This window comes from Podarcis melisellensis, assembly GCF_964234715.1.
Source record: "Podarcis melisellensis genome assembly, chromosome: 6".
NCBI classification, from domain to species: Eukaryota; Metazoa; Chordata; class Lepidosauria; order Squamata; family Lacertidae; genus Podarcis; species Podarcis melisellensis.
In genome coordinates this window covers 59,125,134-59,148,644 of record NC_138538.1, presented here as the reverse complement: position 1 = coordinate 59,148,644, position 23,511 = coordinate 59,125,134, and the positions used below count along the sequence as shown (strand labels likewise).

Genomic DNA, 23,511 nt, shown 5'->3' with positions numbered 1-23,511 from the left:
CTGTGTCTTGAACATTATTTTTTTTTTATGCTGTGAAAAGAAATATAAAGGAATTAAGGCATTCTCTGGACTTAAAGAACAACTCTGTGCGTCCTTAAGTGGCTCTCTTTATTAATATGATATGGCAAATGTTTGTTCCTGTTTATTAAATCACATGAAAGGTTAATTATGCTAAGCGACTCTGGGTAGAAAACAATTCTTGGAAGCGGCTTTTTAAACAACAGGTTGGCAGCTTGCAGGAGCCATCTGTTTCCCACAAATGTTAAGGTACAATCTTAAACTTGTGAGGTTAAAAATTACAGTAGTTTGGGAGAAGGAAAATCCATGCTGCGATGATGATATGAAAATTCTGATTCTCCTTGACATGCAGCCTGGCAGGAATGCCAAGTTTCCTAAACATGGTGTTTGGTTGCTAATAGCCATGAAAACTACAGGGGAACAAAGCAGCAAGGGGGCTCCTGTTATCCGTTTCCTTTCTAATATAAGGGCATTGGTGTCCTGGAATGATGTTGCCTGAAGCTTTTGCAAAACAGATCCATGCCTGATACTGTCATTTGCCTCTAATGGGTTCATATCATGATTTGAAGATGCACTCCTAAATTCTGCCTTATGAGTCAACTGAGTTGGGCCAATGGCTTAAAAGTTCTCAACATATCTCTGTGTGGCAAAATTGTCCATGCAATGAGATGGGTCTACACTTTAAACTAATTATCCAGCACTGCCATTCCAATTGAGTATTTAAAAGCAAATTATAAAATTTGTAATTGAAGTGAAATACACCCATGCCTAGAAATAGGGTGGTAGTGACATGTTTCTTGGAGACTATGCATTCTGACTGGAGAATGTGCATACGGCCCAGAGAATGTACAAAATTCAGTTGAGATATGAACATTCCAGGCCTGTTGAGGATTATGTATATTGACCAGGAATGTGCACAATTCCCTTTTCATGGAAGGCGTTTGTGTACATTCTCCTTAAGGCTTGGTGAATGTGCCCAATGTGTGGTTATTATGTACATTAACTCCCCTTAACACACACACATGTGTTTTGAAGGACAGGTAAGAAATATAAAATAATAATTATGATAATGTTATAAGGTGTTAATTTATAATACAGCCTTTTCACATTCTTCTCATATGTCATTCTTTTTTTATTTATATTGGCCTGGTTTGCATATCATACTAAGTCATAGTTTGGTTTACAATGAATGTGCAAGCATTCTCAGACAGGAGTTCCCAGCTGCTGCACTCCTCCCCAATTGTCTTGCTGTTTCACCACAACAAACCATAGCCTAAACCAAACCATAACCTGGCTCAGGGGTGTAGCAAGGGGGTGCAGTCTGCCCCGGGTGTCCCCACTGAGGGGGGTGTCAAAATGGTAGGCAGCACTCACCATGGGGCCTGCAGCACGTCCAAACCACGTGTCTCTCCTGGGAGTGACGCGGTGGCTTGGGCGCCCGCAGGCTCTGCGCCACCCCAGACAGTCTGCCCATTGCCTCCCCCTCAGCTGTAGGGCGGCTGCGTGGGAGGAGGCAGACAGACTCCTCGGAGGCACCGTGGTGCCCATGTAGGTGACTGGCCCCGGCCCCAGGCGCCCGATCAGCTTGCTCTGCCGCTGACCTGACTTAGAGTGTCATCTGAACCTAGACTAATACTTTAGATCTCCTGGACAAACCATGGAACAAATCTTGGTTACAGCTTGTGGTTAGTCTGTAGTGACTTTAAACAATGATCCTGGGTTCTGACAACACACTGAACCAAACCATGGCAGAACAGCAGCAGAACATCTGAGGAGGAGCAAAGTGGATGTGGTCTCCTATTCAGGAGCCTCCCCACGTCTGCATTTTTTCTGAGGTATAGAATGGCCTGATTTGCGCATTACGCTATCTGCTGCTTCCCCAGGCCAGTCCCTCTATTTAACATTGCATGTGGTTCCCAGAGGGTTGCCCACAAGGGAATGAAATCCTTGGGCTGAAAAAGAATCCCACAACTCTGTTCAAATCCATTATCACAAATGTATCCTCTAGTATGAGGATGTGCATACAGCCCTGGCTAAATTCAGCATCATCAACCCATTGTGAAATAGTGCCAATGTACTAAATAATTTGTACTGTATAAAAGAGGCATTAGCAATAATACTACATTCAGTGGCAAATAGTTTTCCTTCTTGCTCTTTGTTCCTGTTCTCAAAATTGTGGTTTTAGGTAATGAACCGAGACCCTAAAGTCAACTTTTGCTGAAGCTCTGATAGCCAAATTTCTTTTCTTTTTCATTTTTCTTTTTCTGATAGGCTCACTTGAATGGCTAATTCCTGTTCTTGTACACTTGGACAAACTCAGCTGTCTTCTAAATGCTCTAAATGCTCAGTCTGCTAGTTTTGCAGGAAAGGCTTTGTTGCCACCACTTGGGTAGCCAAACCCACAGGACTTCGGAGAATTTGGCATTTCAGAAACCAGGCAAACAATCTGCCAGCCCAATCAGTTGCAAGCTAACACATGCCTCCTGTGGCGCCGATTGTGAAGTGACAAGCTTAGCCCAGCCCAGCCCAGCAACAGCACTGCGTCCTTAGAAACAGCAGATTTGTCATCAGACGGAATGTGAAAAGCAGCTCACTCTTCTGGGTGGTGGCTGCTGCTGCTACAGCTGGAAATCTTTTGCCTTCATCTTTATAAAAGGGCAAAGCTACACAGAGAATACACCAGAGGTGGGTGATATCGGACCGTGATGCAGGGATGTAGGAAAAGAAAAGTTGAAGAGCCTAATGCGATTGTTTTTCCTGAGAGTGATCTTGAGTATATGAGTGAAGTTGAAGCTGCTCTGGCAGTGAGGACAAAAAGTTGTTAGATCAGAGATGAGAAATCTGTGGCTCTCATGATGTTGTTGAACTCCCATCATCCCTGACGATTGGCTATGCTGGCTGGAGCCGATGGAAGTTGGAGACTGATAACATCTGGAGGTCCACAGGTTCCCCACCTCTGTGTTAGATAGCGTGCCAATGGCACAATCCAGTGGTTCAGAATAAGACAATCTGATTCCTGCAGTAGATACCAGCTGCCTGTCTCATTCAGCAATGGCCCTTGATAGAAAACAATTTATATATGATTGTTGAATTGAGCACAAGAGGGTCATGGGGGGAATTGTATTTTCCTCTTCCCTAGACACTTCTTGCAGGACTACAGAATCAAACTAGGAGTTCTAAATATGCTGGCTTGTCTTTTCAGGGATTTCCCAGTAAACAGTTGGGGAGAGATGCTGCCATGCCATTTTGATTGGGGCAGTTTGGGGCTCTGATGATTTTCCCACCGCAAAGGTCTACAGCTCTCTTCATTTTGCCATGACTGGTTCAAGCTGTTACATTACTAAGTGCAGACTGTGCTGTTCTGAGGAAGAAAGAGTCATCTTGTTCTCAACTTGTTAACTACTTTGTGCAACAGCAACAACAAGAAGAATGGGGCGGGAGGGGTGTTAGAATTAACTGTCCATGCCAAATATACACAACATCAAGAGGTGAATGATCCTCCTGAAGGTGTTTTAACTGTTCAAAATATATAATTTAGCCTTCTAAAAGTGCAGGGTTTGAGGCAGAAACTGAACAACTGTTTGAATAGTATCCATAATTGAATCAGAATGTGCTGGCTTTGGGTCAATTATTGTAGTGGAAGACAGCTCCTACAGAAAGATATAGTTATTTGAGGACAAATAGCATTGTTGTGCCTTGTCTGTTCGTGTTTCATCCAGTCTCTCACATGAAATTTAAATTGTAATTTCCTTGGGGAGTCGGCTCTCCCTCTCATACCATATTGTTAACCCAATAGGTTACATGGAAAGATAGCCATGTGAAAATTAAGACCAACAACATGAATAGATCCTTGCCCAAAAATATATATGGGAATCCTAACTATGAATTTTCAGTTCTCTTTTTAAAGAAGTGAGCCTCTAAATTCTTGCTTTTTGAAGTTACAGGGAAGTAGCCTTCCATAGCAAACAGGTGCTGGCAATGGCTTCAGTCAGAAACATTCCATATGGGTTCAATGCAAATTATGAGACTGTCATAAAAATCATTGGGAGCAAATATGTCCGGTGCCTTGTAGAAAAGACTGATGGGTAAGTATGCTATCTGGAAGAAACATTTCTGATATATATTAGTGGGGTTATATAATTTTATGTTGGATTCCCTCCTCACCACATTAGTTGTGGATAGGGAAAATCCAAATGAAATGGGGTGAGTATGTTGCTACCTGTATGAGGACAATGTCATGTGAACGACCCAAAACATATGCTCCCATGGGATGTATCAAATAGACTTTAAACTGTCAAGCATACACAGCCCTAGTCTACATCTTAAACAGCATATTACAAGAAAACCCTGTTCCTTTGGCTGTACCATTTCACTGAGTGGTTAAGACCCATTGGCTACCCTCACCTGGTTTAGCCAGCCAGTTGAAACCACTTCTTGGGGTGTGGCTGCTGTCACATGCTGACAGCTTCTAGGTGAGAGCTGAGTGCAGGGTAGGGACCAAAGGTGAACAAATTACCTCAGAAAGAGCACAACGTGTCCCCCACTAGTGGCACTACCCCTCTCTTAACACTACATACACCCTGATGCAGTCTCAGAATAGTTTTTCAGCACAGGGTCTGCTGCTTGCCAGGGGAAAGATATATATTGCACTATAGCCAGTATAACAGAAGGCAATATTCAACAACATAGTTGTGTTGGTGCAAGGATTAGCACTACCGCAACAGGATTCCCCCACTCTCCTTGTGGAGATACACACTCCTCACCACCCCTCAATCTGCTCATGAGAGTTGTGGGGGGACCCATGAGAGGAGAGAAGATAGAAATAGCTTTCCACTGCACAAAGAAAAAACCCTTGTGCTGACAAGAGAGCTTTGCTTAGTGCTACCTCGAACACAACCCAAACACTCTCAAGTTAATAGAAAGGAGAAAATAGTTCTGGAATTGTTATTCTCACACATCCCTGATACTGATTTATAAAAAACAAAGGTCTTTGGGCAAGTGTTTTTCAGACTGAGAAAGGCCAAATGGGAACACGGTGATATTTGTTAATATAAATGGCTTACCACCCCTGAACTTTCTTTTCTGGTTGATAAAGTATCAAAAGGTTTAATTGCACAGCTTGGTTTTATGCTTTAAAGAGAATGGCATTAATAAGGGCCAGGATCCAAAGAGTTACTTAAGGTATGCCCAAGAGGTCCTGTTAGAATATGTCTCTTCCTCTGAGTGATAGGCCATAATGTAACCTGCTTTTGGAATTCCTCTCCATTTCAAAAGAGCTGGGTCATACAATGCGAGGAAGTATTTTTTAACAGTGCAGCACTATGCATATCTACTCAAAATAAGTCCTTCTGAATAAGTGCTGAATCTGGGGGTGGTGCTGAAATAATAAAGACTGTTGTGGGACCTCTACCTGAAGGAGCGTCTCCACCCCCATCATTCAGCCTGGACACTGAGGTCCAAGCTCCAAGGGCCTTCTGGCTGTTTCCTCCCTGCGAGAAGTGAAGCTGCAGGGAACCAGGCAGAGGGCCTTCTCGGTAGTGGCGCTCGCCCTGTGGAACGCCCTCCCATCAGATGTCGAGGAAATAAACAGCTATCTGACTTTTAGAAGACATCTGAAGGCAGCCCTGTTTAGGGAAGTTTTTAATGACTGATGTTTTAATGTATTTTTAATCTTTTGTTGGAAGCCGCCCAGAGTGGCTGGGAAACACCACCAGATGGGTGGGGTATGTATATATAAATAGATAGATAATAGATAGATAGATGATAGATAGATAGATATAGATATAGATGATATAGATATAGATATAGATGGCTGTAAGAGCCACGACTATCAACCAAGCACCTGATTACATGGAGGCCAGCCTCACACGATTGTTTGCCACTTTCTTGTACAGAGGAGTAATTTCTAACAGGGGAAAAAATGTGGACATCTGTGGTTTGCAGGCAATTTGGAGCTCCCCAGGCCTTACTTCCACCTTGCCCTCACCCATCCCTTTTTTGGTGACTAGTTGGTGGTTGCTGCTGGAAATTACAGTAACTGGCCTCTGCACAATTTTCGCTGGAGGCTGTGTGACAATGGGATGGGACTTTCCTACTTCTTCACCATGTTATTTTGATCCTCCGCTGGCTGAACAAATGTGCTGAGACTCGATTTCTATCATATTTGTTGTCTTGACTTGATTTTAGCAAGTCTTCTGCAAATCCTTCTTATGTCACACTGGGAAATTGTTTGTCTGCCATTTTGCACACAGCTCTGAGAAAAGTGAAATTCATAAACTGGTACCATTTTGTTGAAATTTGCATATAAACAAGGTTTAGTGGAACTGCATTAAGTTTCTTCCTTGAGATTATAGTATTCAGAACTGAACATAAAGTGATTATAACTATTATAGCACATACCTCCTTTATACTACATTTCTTTCTGATCAGCAAATGTTCCAGGAAACAAATATTTTTGGTGCTGCTCCACAACGCGAGTACGTATTTGCCTCTGTATACTGTAAATATACTGTATGCTTGTTTCCTGTCAGCAAAGCAAAGGAGGGTGTAAAAACTGAGACACAGTCCATGCTCAGGACACTAGCTCCACACAACGCAAGACAGGCACATGGAAACCCTCCAGGGCTCAATAGGCCTCCTTGTCAACAGATCCATTATGGTCTCAGGGATGAACAACAGAACAAAGGTGAAAAGGAAGAACAAAAGTCTAAACAAGGAGAGACAAGTGATAGCAGATCTGTGGACAACAAAGTGAGTCGCTGCAACTGTACTGGTTGCTTATTATAGGTTTCCTACTCAGCATCAGACTTTACTCTTTAACTAACAACAACATAAATGGTTAATAGGTATCTTTTCTACTACTGTGGCTATTGTTATGACAGCTACTACTAATGATGATGATAAATAATGATAGTGGTGTCCAGTTAAAAGAACATTCTGCTGCTACCAAATTCTGATGAGAGAACTCCTGTATCAAAAAACAATTGTCACCACAAAACTTTCAACTCCTCCAAACAGAATTGCCTTATATTAAAATTTTGACTGCTTATGCTTCCAGTTCATACCTGTTGCTTTTTTTTTTACTTGGATCTTTTGCTTACTTTCCCATTCTGTAAACATCTCTTCTCATTCTTTGGTGTTTTGGCTCATAGACATCTGGATTTTACATTGGTTATAATATAAGGTCTGTATTATATTATAACTAACAGACTATTATAACATGGATGGGGAACCTGTGGTTAGCCCAGATGTTGCTGGTCTACAACTCCCATCAACCCCAGTTGGCATGGCCAATGGTCAGTGATGATGGGAGTTGGAGTCCAGCAATGTCTGGAGTCTCTAATCTAATATTGGCAGCCATGATCATATGGAATCACCATTTGTTTAGAAAAGGGGACTGTATATTATCCAGTAGATCCAAACAGTGGACCTCCTCATATTAAGTTATAGTCTGATCTGACTGGGATCCTGTATCTCCCCACCATCTTAATATATACATGCTCACAAATTAAAGCAAAAACTATCAGTCAATACAAATCAGAGCTGCAGCAAAAAAAACCCAGATCGCTCCAGTCCATGCATAACTCCTGTTCGTTTATAAAGAATATAATATTTGATATGTGAGAGGTTTTCTGAACTTTAGGGCTCTTTTTCCTCATGCAAAGTGTTTTCAATACCTACAGTTACTTTACAGAAAGAATGTGTTTCTTGGATTGCTTCTTTTCTAACTGCTTGTTTGTTATCCAAGGGTTTAAAACCACTGAATACACATTGTGTCACTGCTCCCTCTGGTGACAAGTCTTTGTCCTACATTCATACTCTTCAAAAACCATCTATGGAAACTCAGATCTTAAAGCAACTTGAAAGACAACAGGTAACTGAGTTTAAGTATAATCAAAGCAATTTGCAGTTTCAGGTGTTTGGCTTGTGACTATTGGGCATTTTTCATATTAGAGTGTTTTAAAATACTTAAGGCCAAATCAAGGGTTTGATCCAAAACAGACATTATCTGGAAAAAAGTTACACTAAATTTTTTTGACTTACTTGCAAGTAAATGCTATTAGGATCAGGGTGGTTGGCTGTTTTCAGATGCTTACAGCATAATCTGATGCATGTCACTCAGAAATGGGCCCTAGGGAGACTGCATACCTCACACATCTTAACTGTCCTTCCATACTTTCAATCAGGGAGGCTGAAGAGAATTAAAAGCGGGGGAGGGAAATTCCCAAAATTTCAGTGAAGAAAGGGAGGACTCAACTCTACAGGAGTTGACTACAGGAACTGTGGGTAACAGCTAGCTGCCTTGCAGGAAACTGGTATGGTGTTACTGTGTATGTGTAATGTCCCCCTCATCACTCTACCACACATGTAGGAATGCAAAACTTCATGGCTTTGCTATTTTGTCCCCAATTTCTGCCCAGAGAGTTTATAAAGCAGTTCACGTAAATGTAAATGCATTAAAAGTATGGAACCTTGGGGTAAATGAGATATATGAAATTAAATAATAAATTTATTGCTAGACCTTGCACATACTTTAAAGCATTCCTTTTCTCAGGATATTGCTCAAAAACCAATGGATGAAGAGAATGATTCTCTTCTGGGTATCCTCAGAAAAGAACTTGAGCAGTGCCCTTTGAACCTGACTACATTAGGAAAACTTCAGGAAGAGTGTAAGGTTTTGGATCCCAGAGTTTCAAGATTTCTGTCTCAGGCACAGCTGAGCCACCTGCTTTTAAAGTACGAAGTCCCTCTGCAATTACCCACTGTCAAACTCCTTTTCAAGAGATTTTCAAAAGCAAATGACCAAGAACTGGTACGTTAATACAACATTTTAAACCAAAATAATGTTGAGCTCAATAGATTGGATTTCTTAAGACCTGCCTGTACTTTTGGAATATTGATGTTATAGGTCAGGGGAGATTCTAACTCTGAAATAAAGGTGGGCTATTTATTTTTTGGGTCAAAAACTATTTTCTCAGCCATTGTAAACCATTATATCCATGCAACCTTTTTAATTATGTACAGCAGAACTGAGCAACACTGTTTAAACTTAGAATGCTAATAGTGTTGTTATTAAAGATTTTCTTGGGTTACAGAAGTACATACATCATTTCTATTTTCAGATCATAAAGTCATTCTCACAGATCAGTTACATTTGATGTGAGACTTTGATGTTGTATACAGTATAGGGTTGGGGGAGAAGATAGGTGAGGAAAGAATGTTCTGCATAGTTGAACAGGAACAGACCTTGGTAATATGGCACCCTATGTGAGGCCAAAATTTGACACTCCTCCTACAGCCCTTTTGCTACCTCCCCAAAGCTGGGTAAGGGAGGCAGTAGGCTTTGGCAAGAAGGTGCAATGCTCTGGCAGGGTCCTAGAGTCCTCCCTCCTCCTTTCCAAAACTGGGAAAGGGCTAACTGGGCTTTGGGAAAGAGGTAGGAGGCCTCTAGGACCCTGTCAGATCCCTCACATCTCCTTCCCAAAGCCCAGCACTTACTAGGGCTTGGGAAGGGGACAGAAGGGTGCTTTTATTGGTTATAGTCACAAATATCTCAAAAATGTGATCAGTGAAATTAATTCAATGAATGTTACCAGTCTTTTCCTACACCACTAGTTTTGTCTTTTCTTGACAGTTTCTTTTAAAACCCTGTTTTCAAGCTGTGTTTTGAAAATAAACCTTTTTGTCTTTCATGCAGGTAAATTATGAAAAATTGCTTCAGTTTTTAATGCCAGTGGCAGCAAGCAAGACACAGCAAACACAAGCCCTCCCAAGGAAGAGTCAAAATATGGAGAATCATTGCAAAAGGTTCTATTTTAAATTTCACTATACTCCTTACAGTTAATAAATGAGCAATGTATCCGAACTCCTTCACCCTTCCGACAATCTTCCTGTCTTACTTTCCATCTGGTCAGGATCTAATAGGTGCAGTAATTATAAGCCACTCAAAAGGATTCCAAATGAAAAATTGGCTCACTTGTGACATTTACAAAAAACAACAACATGTAGTACTCAAGAGGACAGATTTTATCTTGCAGCCATCCAAAATCTCTGCTAACGAAACATATTTGGAGTCTGTGAACACCTACGTTGCAGCCTGCTGGGATGCATCAGTGGAGATTATACAGACTTCCCTTAATTAACCTTGGCAAAGAAGACTGGCAAGGAGTTGTGTGCATTTATGTGAGATATATATATATATTGCTGCTTTGGCAGCTGAGCTCTGGAGCGTCTCTTAAAACATAAGTATAGCCAGGATGCTGGTCAGAGTCTGCGTATAAGTATTCATCCGTCATAAACTGGCGTACCTCATCTGGATGGGAATGACCTTAGGGACATATTTGCTATATCACATACTTTCCTGGTCTCTGCTCTCATCATTAAGCATTGGCTGTAACATTCGCAGTAATGTCAACTGTTGTTATAAACCCACCATTTCACTAAATCAGTGATGGGGTTCCTGCATCCCCCTAGGTTCTACTCAGAGTAAACAATGTCTCTTGCTTGTTTGCAAAGAGATGGCTGTATAGAATCTTCTGGTTTGTGTTCAGCTGAGGGAATGCAGCCTGCTGCACAAAAGTACCGTAAGTGTTACACCTATTGTTCTGCCCACACCTTTGCCTCTGGCCCTGCAGCCCCCAGAAGGTGGATTGTGAGGCTGAAAAAAGCTTCTCCAACTCTGGATTAAAGATTGTAGCTTCCAGGGAGCTTTGACCAGGCTTAGCCCTTCTCCTGTTCACAAGGAACTTCCTGCAGCTCCATGAGTGAATTGTAAGCCATCATGTCATAGCTGTCTGGAAGCCTAGATTTCTCGGCTGTTTTGTTTCACGTCTAATCCTTCTTCACCTTGTGGTAATACTCTCTGGCTTTATTACCAGGTGCTCTACATTACTGAGTAAGTTGCCCCATTGGCCTCTCAGATGGAGGTCTTTCGGAAAGCACTCATACAACTTCTGAAAATGTCAAAAGTGAGCTATAGGGCTGTAACAGCAATTACCATTTTAATTGCCCCTTCGTTACATGCGTTATCATTCCACAGCTCTTGGACTCCGGAAGATGCCTTCCAGGCCTTGAAGCAGACCCTGAAGGAACATAAAGGAGAGCTGAGCCTACAAGATAAGACTTGCTCAGGTCTTCTTTCACCCTCTGAGGTAAAAAGGGGATTCTGTGGCTTACAAGCCTAGTTGTATATTCAGGAAGTGCTTTCCCACTAGAAAGGAATGGAATGGATTATCAGTAACAAAATGGTTTTTTTCTGCCATACACCTTGTAGGGTTGCCATATTTCATATTTTTAGGGGTGTGTGCTATGTTAACTCCGCTTTTATGCAAAATCTCAAAAAAATTGAAGTTTTAAAACTTTTTTTAAAGGAAATTCGACAAAAACTACACTTCCAACATGGGTTGCCATATGTCCAGATTTTCCTGGACACTTAAGCAATTTCCACCTGAATGCTGTTACAGATGGCAGAATCTTGGCTATGTCAAGGATATTCCAGACATATGCCAACCCTACCTTCTTGCCGGTAGATAATGTTGATCGAAGAAATAACTGAGGAACAGACCAATTCTCTCTTACCAGGTGAGGGAGAATTGAAGGTAGGTGATCTGTCAAGTATACACGTCTGCCTGGCTCACATAGGAGGGCAGAACGTTTTTCTTCCTTTCTTTGCCTCCATCACCTGGGGGTTCTATCCTCCTTCAGGTTCTTATGGAGGGAAATTCAGTGTCCTTTTCACACTGCTTTGGGGGCATGTGCTGGAGGGATGAGGTAACTTAGGATCTTGTGGAACAAAGGTCTCCCTTCCATATCCACAGCAAGCCCTTCTCTTTCCCCATCAGAGCACCTCCGATGAAGGGGGAGGTCCATTCTTATCCCATGAGAACACACCTGGCTGATACCAAATATCACGAGAGCAGGATATAGACAAGACAACATGTACATAATCTACATAAAACAAAATGTCCAACCTGAAGGAGAGAACTCAAAAGCTGGTCTGAACAAACAATTAAGTCCCTGTTCCATGCAATACTGCGTTAAATAGACCACTGTTCTGATTTGGTATTAAGTAGTTCCATGTGTTGCTGGTCCCAGTGTGAAAGGTGGGTTTAGCCTACCTAAAAAATGTTACCGACTGTAGTCCCTTTATTGTATTTATTTTACTTTGCACATAAAATCTTAAACTTTTATGGAAAAACACACAGTATATAATCCTTTTACCAGGAGGCATTTTGCTAGTCTAACAAATATATATTTACAGGGGCAATTCATAGTTATACACAGCATATGTAGAAGGTCTTAGTTTGGAGGTGGATGAAGTCAACAAGAGGTTCTTCAGATTCTCTTGATTTCTGTCAGTCTCCATAGCTCAAAAGCACCAGCTTGGATTGGGACTATTCTTTTCACATGACAGTTGCTTGAAAAAAAATACAATTTCCCCCAAACAATATTTTGTTATGCATTGCCATAGTTTGCTCTTCTTCATTGTGTATGCCCATTGACTATAGTACTTCATAGGAGCCTTATTTCTTAAAACTTGTTTTTATCTTGTGATGTGCTAGCAGTGTTCAGTAACAAAACTTATCTTACTTGCAGACAGAGATCATTTGCAAAAAGCACGGACTGACTCTGCCCGCTGGGATCTTGGAAGCTTTGGTTAGCACCTGTGAGTTTGGCAAAAGAGGCAAAATAGAGTGAGTTTTTCTTGAGATGCTTCCTTCCTTTCAGTACGTAATGCGTGCATCTTGATCCTACAGACCCGGAATGTGGCAATACAATTAGAGAGTTGGGCTTCTGGAGAGAAAGCATAAGCCCATGTATTGCTGGACTGAGAGCAGCTGGGTGGTTCTGTCCAAATGCCCCCAATTTTCCAGATAGCATGCATTCCTTTCCTTGTTATTTCAGTCAGAGTAAGCAAAATTTATTTCAGTCAGAGTCCACTAAACTTGTAGTCTGGTCCTTGTTGAGTGCAGCTGTGCCACACAGTGATGGAGAAAGAAGGAATGGCAAAAATGCAATGAGGAAGGGCCATAGCTCAGTGGTAGAGCATCTGCTTTCCATGCAGAAGATCCCAGTTTCAATCCCAGGTAGGGTTAGGAATGTCCCCAATCACTGAGGACAATATTGAGCTAGAACAGATGAACAAGTGGTTCTTTTTAATAGAGGGTTCCACTGATACCCACCACTTAAACATTTTCAAAGATTTAGATCTGAAGGTTATCACACTTGTCATTGCCATGCATATCTGCAAAAGACTCCATCACATTTTTTGCCCTTTTTCGAGGAGACTGAAGGTGCAGCATAAGAACTTAGTCCTGTGAGGTTCAAGGTTTTAGTTCTCTCTGTACCACTTAGTTGGCACCCATATAGAGTGGCTATGAATCCTTAGTACAATATCAACCATTAATACTCCCTGCTAGTACTGGGTTGTAGTCAATGCTAGTTCTATTCAGAGCAGACCCAATGAAATTAATTGTCATGACTAACTCATGTCCATTCATTTCAATGGGTCTACTCTGAGTAGAACCTACTTGGATGTGATCCACTGCCTATAACTTGGCTCATGCTAAATTAGAGGAATAAATCGTGTTTTCACCATATAGTATGACTGTGCCCTTCTGCTTAGTTTATATTGCTGATTTTTTCAAGGGAAACTGTGGCTTCTTGAATGCTGCTGTCCATAATGCACAGATCTTACTATAGCTCTGTGTTAATGCCTATGTCTTCCTTTGCTAAATTAAACATATAATAGATAAGTTGCAACTGCACACTAGCTTGCCAAAGCTCCCCCCCCATCGCACCCCCCCCCCAATATATTTAGCTTTGTGTGTCAAGAACCCCCAGGACCCGCTCAAATAAAGACACAGTTCACACAAAAGTTTTGTTTTGGTTTTTTGGCATAATTTTGGCCACAGCTTTATTGATTACAGTATGTGAGTGGTTGCCTAGGCATTGGTTAGCAACTATCTGTTCCCACTTAGAGGTAGGAACGGAACTGACAACTGCAGGCCTGCGAAAGTCAGTAAGGGTAAACATTTTTGGGGAGAGAATAGAGCTGGGCACCAGGCTCTTGTTGTTGTTGTTGTTTAGTCATTTAGTCGTGTCCAACTCTTTGTGACCCCATGGACCAGAGCACGCCAGGCACTTTTGTCTTCCACTGCCTCCCGCAGCTTGGTCAAACTCATGCTGGCCAGGCTCTCACCTCTCCCCAAATGCTCCCAGGGGCTTGTGTGGCCCTAGCCCCTTGCCAGGGGTTCGGACGAAAGCATGGCGAGCCTCTGGACTCCTTTACCCTTGCAGCAGCATCATTGGAGGCGCTGGCACAGCCAACCATGCCCCCTCCACCAACCAAAATTAACCAATGCCTAACCGCAACCTTACAAGTTGTGACAATTTGCTACACAGTAGGCAAAAACCAAATGGCACCAGCCAATCAGCCAAATGGACAAAATTCCTACCAGGCCCCTGCCCCAAAGCAGACGACCCCATGACAGGCATAGCAAGGCCACCACAAACAACCCTAACTATAGGGAGGGTGGGCGGCAGCGAAAAGAGGAAGCTCAACGCTGCACGCAGGGAATAAATAGCACCCCAATAGTTGATCAACTTTGCAACATTAAATTCTCCCCAGCAACAATTGGAGGTGCCCTATCAGATTCTTGGACATCCATACTAACCCGCCCAGCAACAGGGGATGTCATGGTTGCCCCCACCACAACATGTGCTCTCCATGAAGGAGAACCCACTTTGCTAAATGATTTTCTTATAAGAAAAATCATTTAGCAAAGCCAAATATAAGAAAAATCATTTAGCAAAGCAATACCCAGAATTACATTTTTAAAGATTTTAAATCCAATATAAACAAAATAAACCTATGGGGTGTGCCAGAGTCATTGGTTTAGTTATGCATTACCCATTTTAATCTCTGCTTCCACTGTGAATGAAACTCTTCAGTAATTAGCAAGAATCTAGCTCTGAGCCATTTTGTGATTAAATGTGCTTAAGATCAATACACCACCATGACTGATAGCAGTCATGCGAGATTAATCTCATTGCACAAAGTAATGCTCTCTCTTTAACCTGTCATGGAAAGTGAATACGATGTGAAAAAATAAGCTGAGAAACAACTCCAGGAGGAAGTCCATAGATTTCTTGACTGCATTAAATAGAATAACCAAAGGATTAACTTCTTAAGCACCATTGCTTCCTTTGTTATGGAGTCTGCCCTTGACTCCCTAGAAGGTTCTCCCATAAGGATCCTAGCTCAGTAACAGATTACCTGCCTTGTGCAAAAGAGATTCTAGGTATGAATCATTTCTCTGTGTTCCTTGGGTCAGTTTCCAGGTAGCATAACTGGGAAAGACAATTGCTTGAACCTAGACAACACACCATCTGCTAAGAACAATGGGCAACACACTTCCTGATAATCATTACTGACAGACTAAATGAGCTACTGGTTTGACTAAAAGAGATATTTCAGCTTCTGGCAAAAATCAGGGGAACATCATATGTGTGCATGTTAGAGTAAATGCCAGACATGTAATCAAAGTTGACAAAGTAATTCCTTGTATTTTAGTAGGCTTGTTCATTAACCTATGACCCCAAAATTCAGGAACAGCCCCCCTCCAAAACTGATGCCAAAGTCTTGTGCTGCAAATCCCACTTTTCCTGCCCTCCCAAACTGAGTAATCAACACTCACCCAGGGAGGCCATAAGGACACACCAAAACCCAACCTCATCCAATTGACTCCAAACTGGTTCCAAAGTGGAGTGCTGGCTTTATGCCTTCAGGGTCAAAGGTTAATGAAGCTGTAGGAGACCAGTGGCAAACACCAGAATTTTCCAACAATTACCAATATAGTACCAACTATGTGGTACCAACAAGAACAAGTATAGTAAAATGAAGCACAGGGAAGAGATTAGAAAAACATTACTAAATAGATAAATAAATAAAGAATTAATAAGAAAATCTGCATAAAAAAGGACTTGCAGAAGAAGGAAAATTCAAAGTGTTGGTTTGGGACCAGAGGGCCTGTTTAGGTGTCCACCAGTGAATATAATCAGATTTACAGGTACTTGTAACAGAGCCTTCGTAATGGTTGCCCCACAACATCTATGGAATCTGATCTATTTCAATGTAGGCAGCCTCATCTTTCCCATCCTTTCACTAGGGTTTATAGGCTTACATTTTTTGTCTGTGATCTTTACTAGCTAACTCAGGCTGTAAATTGGGACTGGTATGCCAATGTCTGGCTGAATTTATTGTTATTGTTTTATCTCTGCTGGTTTTTAATATTGCTATAACATGTATATTAAAAATATTTATTTTGTATTTCAATAAGTTGTGAGCCACTTTGTAGAATATGTTCTCAAAAAATTCCCTTAAATAAATACCTGTACATAAATAGGAGAATGAGAAAAAGGTGAACATTTGAGAATGATAGAAGATTCACATAATGCAAAAACAAGAGAGCTAATCACAGAGCAAAGCAGGGCAATTTATATTACTGTATATCATATTATGTATATTATAATGGACATTACATTAATGTCTGGATTTTGCTTACATATGATGTCCCTCTATAACTATAATATGGAAAGATGTGAAGGAAAACCTAATGAACAGGAAATACGCTTTCAAATATTGCATTTATCTTGAGATGTTTTCTCATGTAGATGGAAAACGTTTGTGGAGTTTCTGAAGAAAGTCCAGGCTGGGATCAACCCTGCTCTGCTCGTCTGCAGAAGTAAGCTATGCAGTTGCTGTTATTCTGGTCATACCTAAATATTACAAGGTGGCAACAACATTTTACATTTCTGGAGAAGGCTGTTGAAATATATCATTTGTAGCAAGTGGAAAAACCCATCAGGCCCCTTTCAGAGGGGTTGGAGAAACTTTGGATCCAGTTGATCCAGAGCTCTGTTCTGCCCTGCCATCACAGCACCCTCATTTCAGGCACCTGTGCTTGATACTACCAGTAGGAAGACAGCTGGTGACAGGTTCTCAATCACCATGGTTTCATCAGAGCAGCAAGGTCCTCTGCAATGGTGGATGATCACTTCCACTATCTCCTAATACCCTCCTGCAGCAAAAATTAAAGTGTTAGGAAGATGAGTAGTACAATCCTAACAGCCAACAGTTTTCCTTGACTTGAGTTCAGATTCAATATATTAACAAAAATTAGCAATAGCTCTGCTAATCAGCTCTGAAGATGGAACATCTTCACTGAGAAGATAGTATGAATCATGACAGTTTGCTGCTCCTTCAAACCACAGAAGCTCACTTTGGAATTTAACATCACAGTCCAGAACTTGCCTCAGACAGAATTAACAAATTATTGGGGATTTCCTACACCTACATCACTTTCTGCAAGAATTACATGGTATAATGACTAAGGAAATTTCATTGGGCTTTCTTAGAGGAGTTCCAGTTAGGGTACCACTCCCTGAAATTATCAGTAATTAAATGGGCAAGTTATTTTCACTAAACTGAAGCACTTCAACATGCACTGAGGAGTGTACTTGGAATCCATGTACTTGGAATGTACTTGGAATCCACTTGGAATGTACCTGGGAAGTCTCACCCAAGGAGGTGAAAGGTTTGCTTGAGGTGAAAGAATCCAGATGAGTTGTTAGTAATATAATACATTCATGCTACTAACATAATTAACAAATGAAAAATACTAACTTAGAGTGAGTCATCCTTGATAAATACTTCAGAAAGAGAGGCTATCATATGAGAACTATGAACATCTTGTAAACATAATAATTGCCTTGTTCCTATGCATTACTTTGGGAGCAATCCAGAGAACATTTTGCCTATAAATAACATTTTAAATATTAACCTGGAACGGGACAAAGATCTATCTGGGCCAGATTCATTTCCCAATATATTCAGCAAAGCTGTTCAGCAGGGAATGATGGTGACAACAATTCTCTCTCTACACCATCTGGCCATTCAAAGTGCTTCTCAACATGAAGAATCCATACAGGTCTATCTTCCATTAGCTTTCACATCTTAATCTAAACTTAGGTATTAAAAAGTAGAAGACAATTTTCAGACTTTGTTCTGGAATTGCTGGGTACTTCATGTTGCACTCTTAGAAAGATGACAGAGGTGGTATTATAAAATACTTCCACAAGATCTATGAAATAGGTAGTATAATACTGCTCCTCAAGGCACTACAATGCACCTGTTAAAACAATTATAATGTTGGGCATGTGATTTACAGAGTGCTAGCTAATTGTGGGTTTTTGGTTCTTTTTTAAGAAAATGGTGAAAGGAGTGATGGATGTGAGACATTGACTTAGGCAGTGAATTAATCTAATCATCTTTAGAAAGCTCTCTGGGATACTTAATATTCAGGAGGTGACTAAGCACGGAGTTGAGCCAATAGCCATCATTGCTACAGAGACTGATCAGCATGCAACAGTTGGGCTTGAACTTTAACCATCTGGCTGCAGGCAAACCAGCTGTCTTCTCAACTAGAAATGCTATTCATTCCTGGGAATTGATTCATCTTTCCCACGATTTAATTTTATGCCTCACAATCTGGCCTACCATCCATAACTTACTACATTGTCCAATCAGTGCAGATGAGAAATTACAGTTCTTTGCTCAAGGATCAAGCACCACAGGGCTTTAAATATAAACTGAAGGTTATGGAACTGAGTGCTACTAAACATTATAAGTGAAAGAGACAGATGTAGGTGAGGGTGACAGTTTAATAGGGAAAAAATGAACTATTCTCCTTAAGAAGTCACAACAAGCTGCACTTGCAGAAGGCTACTAGTTGAGGAACTGTGGCTGCATCTTATAGGGTAGGGATGGGAAATCTGTGGCCTTCCACATGTTATTGACTCGGCTACTATCATCCCTGACCATTGGCCATATTAGATGGGGCTTGTGAGAGTTGGAGCACAACGTTATATGGAAGTCTACAGGTTTTCCACTTTTATAATTATCTGTTTTCTTGTCTGCCATCCTAGTTTGCTACCATCACCATCCCTCCACCCTGTTTTGAAAACATGCCAGAATTGTCTCTCCTTTAGTGGTTCAGCTAAAGGACATTCCTGATTCAGATTTAGCTCCTTGACCTTGTCCAGGATATGATATCTCCCATTGCCCAAGGCAAATTCACATCTTGGCTAGAAGGCCTGTATGCATTCCCTAAGCCCAGACATGTGTTACTATTTCAACATCCACCCCCACACACCTCCCCTCTTAACTGCAATACACACCCTGCTGCTGTGCCATATAGTCCAAAGAGGTATAAGCAACGGAAATGTAGGTTTTCAGATATGACAGTGTTATTGGATCTACAACAGTAATGGCCAGTGATGTGGGATGGAAAACCATCAATGGCTGCAACTGAGAGGAAAGATGACAAATAGAATTGTGTTCTACATGTAAGCATTTGCTGGTTTCAGTTTGAGGCACGAGTCGGTTCACAAAGCACTGTGCAGGCACACACAAAACTCCATTGGTGAATAGTAAATGGAACCCCATATTGGCATAGGCCAATTTGCTATGGAGGAGAGCAGAGGATCTAAATCTTGACCCCTTCCAAATACCTGATAGTCTCAATTGGAAAATGTGCATGGAGGGTTGGACCAGGAACCTCCCACCCCCACAACATCCATTTGCTTACACTCATGGCTTTTTGGCCACCTAGTGCTATGCACACAAAATCTAGCTTCTTTTTTGCATGCATTTCCACGTTTGATTGCAACTGGAGTTTTGTCTGTGACTGGCACCTATAAGTCCTATGCCAATTGTGCTACTTGCTGCTAATCTGAGGGCCAGAGGTTGTTGCAGGTCAGATTTTGTAGGTACAAATGACACATGACAGGTCAATGTAGTGCATTCTAGATGTCTTAGAATACAGCTCCCATCTCTGACAATCAGCCAGGCTGGCTGAGGCTGGTAGGAATTGTAGTCCAAAATATCTGGAGGTTGCATCTCATAGAACAGGGGTCCCCAAGCTAAGGTCCACGGGCTGGATAAGGCCCAAGGGACTCGTTTATCTGGCCTGCGGTGACTGCCGCCGGCTGCTGCTACCACCAGCTCTTACCAGAGCTGTGCGGCTGCCCACTTCCGAGTCGGAGGAGCACCGGAAATAGCTTGTGCGCATGCATGAGTGTTATTTCTGGTGCACATCTGGGTCGGAGGAGGCCCATGCACATGCACAGAAGCTATTTCCGGTTCTCCTCTGACCCGGAAGTGCACTGGAAATAGTGTGTGCACACACATATGGTCACGCGCTCCCCCGCCCTCCAGCCGACTGAAAAATTGGCGCCAGAGACACCAGCCCGAGATGCGGTAAGTTTGCTGACCCCTTTCATAGAACAAGAAGCAACTTAGTGTGCTTCAGCCACTAGAGAGCACAGTTTGCTCATTGAAGTCTGGTGATGATTAATACACTTCCCCAACATTTTTCTAGGAAGGTAACTCTAGGTCAAGGTGGCTGAAAATCAAATCAAAGTTGAGCTTATCCAATCACATTAGTGTTAAGAGTTCACAGGACTAGTTTTCATGTCATATCTGAGTGTGGCCTGTTCCAAATAAATGGAAATCATACAACTTCAACTACTAATAAACAATAAAATACCTCACAATTGTTTTCATCTTAGGAGGAAACAAAGAGAAAAATGAAGATGACTCTCAGGTATTTTCAAAACTATATTGTTTCATCCACAAATTGTTAAGAAAGTCTGGTTTGTAAAATGGAACTGTGAAATTGTACTTGAAAGCTTTAATACTGCTTAGAACCTTCTCTAGCAAAAGAAGTCAGAAATTATTAATAGTAGTAGTAGTAATTAAATTTGTATCACTCTTCTTTCCAAAGGAGTTTATCACATTCAGCTGCTCCCATCCTGAATGCAACTATGTAAAGAGACCATTGTTGTCTGCCTTGTTTCTCTGAAGAGGGAAATGAGGTTGATAGCAATTTGCCCAGTACTGTCTAGGGCTACATTCATATGACAATTTCCCAGAGGTTTCTGCATTACAGTGTAAAAGCCACTTCTTGAAAACTAATGGAATGTAGTGCACATTTAGTATTTATTCCCAAGTTATTTGATTCCAGGAGAAAAGAAATATGTTTGCTGCCCTTTTAACCCAGAAAATTGCAGGAGTAAAGCAATGAAATTTGGGGCAGCACACCGCCATAATAGGGACACGGGTGGCACTGTGGTTTAAACCACTGTGCTGCTTGGACTTGCCGATTGGAAGGTCGGAAGTTCGAAGCCCCTTGACAGGGTGAGCTCCCATTGTTCGGTCCCTGCTCCTGCCAATCTAGTAGTTCAAAAGCACACAGTGCAAGTAGATAAATAGGTACTGCTCCGGTGGGAAGGTAAACAGCATTTCTATGCACTGCTCTGGTTTCGCCAGGTGCAGCTTAGTCATGCACGCTGCATGACTTGGAAAAACTGTCTGCAGACAAACGCCGGCTCCCTTGGCCTGTAAAGCAAGATGAACGCCACAACCCCAGAGTAGTTAGTAACTGAACTTAACTGTCAGGGGTCCCTTTATCTTTACCAGCATAATGTTCATCTCTGCTGTTTTCATGTGGGAACAGAAGCATGCAGGTGTGGAAAGGCTGAGAAGAATATCAATTATGTTCAATGGCATTCATTGTTGTGTCACACCACACCTACTAGTGTGAATGAAATTTGGTGCAACAAGCCAGTATTTAGGTCAAAAAGTCATGATTCCACAGCACAACAGGTAGTACTGTGTGAAAGGAACATTGTAAAATCTGACAGAACCACAGCATTATAATCAGGAAAACTAACAATATTCCCCACATCTGAATGCACTTCTAGAGAAAGATGGGAAATCTCACGGCCCTCCAGATATTTTTATTGGATTCTAACTCCCATAATCTGTGACTGGACCCTAATTTCAAATCACACAAATGACTGTGTCATAGAAGCAAAACATAATGTAATCTCCCAATTTTTAACCAATAAATTGACCCAAATACTCTAGTGAGGATCTGAAGGAGCCAATACTTTAAACCTAATGTTATCCCCTCCTCCATCTTCATAGAAAGTTGACAAATACTAAACTTTTGAAAATTTGATGTAATTTGGACAAAGGACAAAGAGTGGTCCAACCGTTGTGCTGGCAAGACTTGGGAGCAAATGAAGGAGGTCACATACGACTCCATTGATGCTGAGGAACAAGATGCCTGGATAGACCGGTTCAGAAAACTGGAGAGGGCTCTTTATTTGTGTGATGTGAAAAACACAGGTAAGAATAGTTGTGGTTGGAGAAGGGGCTACTGCACTAAGGAGATGGCTTTTGTATTTGGCTTGTATTTCATGTCAACCTCATATTTATCCATGAATGTCGGAAGGGAAGAAAATAGGCAATACTGTAGCACATTATTGGCCTATAATTATGAGCACAGATGATAAACTCACTCCTTGGTAGTATTTAGGATGACACAATAAATATTTTTGTTCCAAGTTGCTTTTAATGAGGGGTCCAACAGCAGCCTGTTTTTAATCTTCAACTGGCTGTGATGTAAATAATTGAAATGTAGCACAAGGGTAGCCATGTGATGCCCTCCAGATGTTATTGGGACTAAAACTCCCATCACCCCTGTCCATTGGCCATGTTGGCTGGGGCTGAGGGGAGCTTTAGTCCAACATCAGGAGCGCACCACATTGGCTACCCCTGTGCTTTGATATTATGTGTGAACAGAGCACTAGGGTTGCATTTGCTCAATAGTCAAGTCTGATTTTGTCCAAAGGGCAAGATAATATTTTCTCTCTCTCTTTCTCTTTTCCTCTTTCTCTCTTTTCCTCTCTAATACATACAGGCAAGTTGGAAAAAGAAAAAGCCAAGCGTCTAATCCATAACTACAATCAAATTTATGATCTGTGCCTTAGTCCACTGAAAATTGATAAAGCTTTTCGACCTTTCCGTCCTGGACAAGACATACCTCTGGAACCTTTGCTGGATTACTTAAAGGAGCTGTAACTGTTGCTAGTAATACAGTGTTCATGAGTGTACATGCCTAATAATGTTCATTCACCCACTGGTGTTCTTACTGAGTCAGTATCTGAAAGTTTATACTTCTAATTAATTCTTCATTTCCAAATGAGCTGAAAGTGCATACTCCATCTTCCACCTGTGCTCTTTTAATAAAGCTTTCTGTCTGAAATATTAGTGAATATGATGATTGTTCTCCAGATCTTGTACATCAAATATGCAATAACTTGTAGGAGGCAATTCAGTTCTCTGTTTCTCATAATGGTGTTATTTTGAGAAGTCGATTATTATTGAAATTTTGTACCCAAGAAGTCGCAGGGTGAGCAAAGAGTTACTGGAACTTGTAAAAATGCATCTTCAAAATTACACATTCTTCTGGTGGAGTTTTTCATATTCAGATTTAAAATCTTACTAAGAGTCACTGTGCTTGCAAACAGTGCAATACATTCATTAGAATGTACACACACAAACATTGTGATCAAGTACTAATT

At 41.4% G+C, this 23,511-nt stretch overlaps 1 protein-coding gene across 3 annotated transcripts; it reads left to right on the top strand.

Moving 5' to 3' along the window:
* Positions 1-878: 878 nt before the first annotated feature.
* On the top strand, positions 879-23,192 carry LOC309372322 (uncharacterized protein C1orf87). 3 transcript variants are annotated; one of them, XM_081915849.1, is made up of 13 exons: positions 879-1,058; positions 2,290-2,703; positions 3,963-4,103; positions 6,549-6,768; positions 7,766-7,891; positions 8,573-8,830; positions 9,716-9,825; positions 11,057-11,168; positions 12,613-12,710; positions 16,693-16,763; positions 20,650-20,684; positions 22,120-22,273; positions 22,848-23,192. In XM_081915849.1, exons 3-13 carry the CDS (start codon positions 3,997-3,999, stop codon positions 23,006-23,008), a joined length of 1,452 nt encoding a protein of 483 aa, XP_081771975.1. In that variant the 5' UTR covers positions 879-1,058; positions 2,290-2,703; positions 3,963-3,996; the 3' UTR covers positions 23,009-23,192. The 3 variants fall into 3 exon arrangements, with proteins under 3 accessions (XP_081771975.1, XP_081771974.1, XP_081771976.1); XM_081915848.1 differs by having other exon boundaries at positions 880-1,058; positions 3,957-4,103; XM_081915850.1 differs by lacking the exon at positions 8,573-8,830 and having other exon boundaries at positions 880-1,058; positions 3,957-4,103.
* The last annotated feature ends 319 nt before the right edge of the window (positions 23,193-23,511 follow it).

Coding starts and splice junctions, on each gene's coding strand:
- LOC309372322 (XM_081915849.1), top strand. CDS start 3,997: ATGGCTTCAGTCAGAAACATTCCATATGGGTTCAATGCAAATTATGAG. Junction 6,769..7,765: donor GCAGATCTGTGGACAACAAA/GTGAGTCGCTGC, acceptor TTGTTATCCAAG/GGTTTAAAACCACTGAATAC. Junction 7,892..8,572: donor AGCAACTTGAAAGACAACAG/GTAACTGAGTTT, acceptor TCCTTTTCTCAG/GATATTGCTCAAAAACCAAT.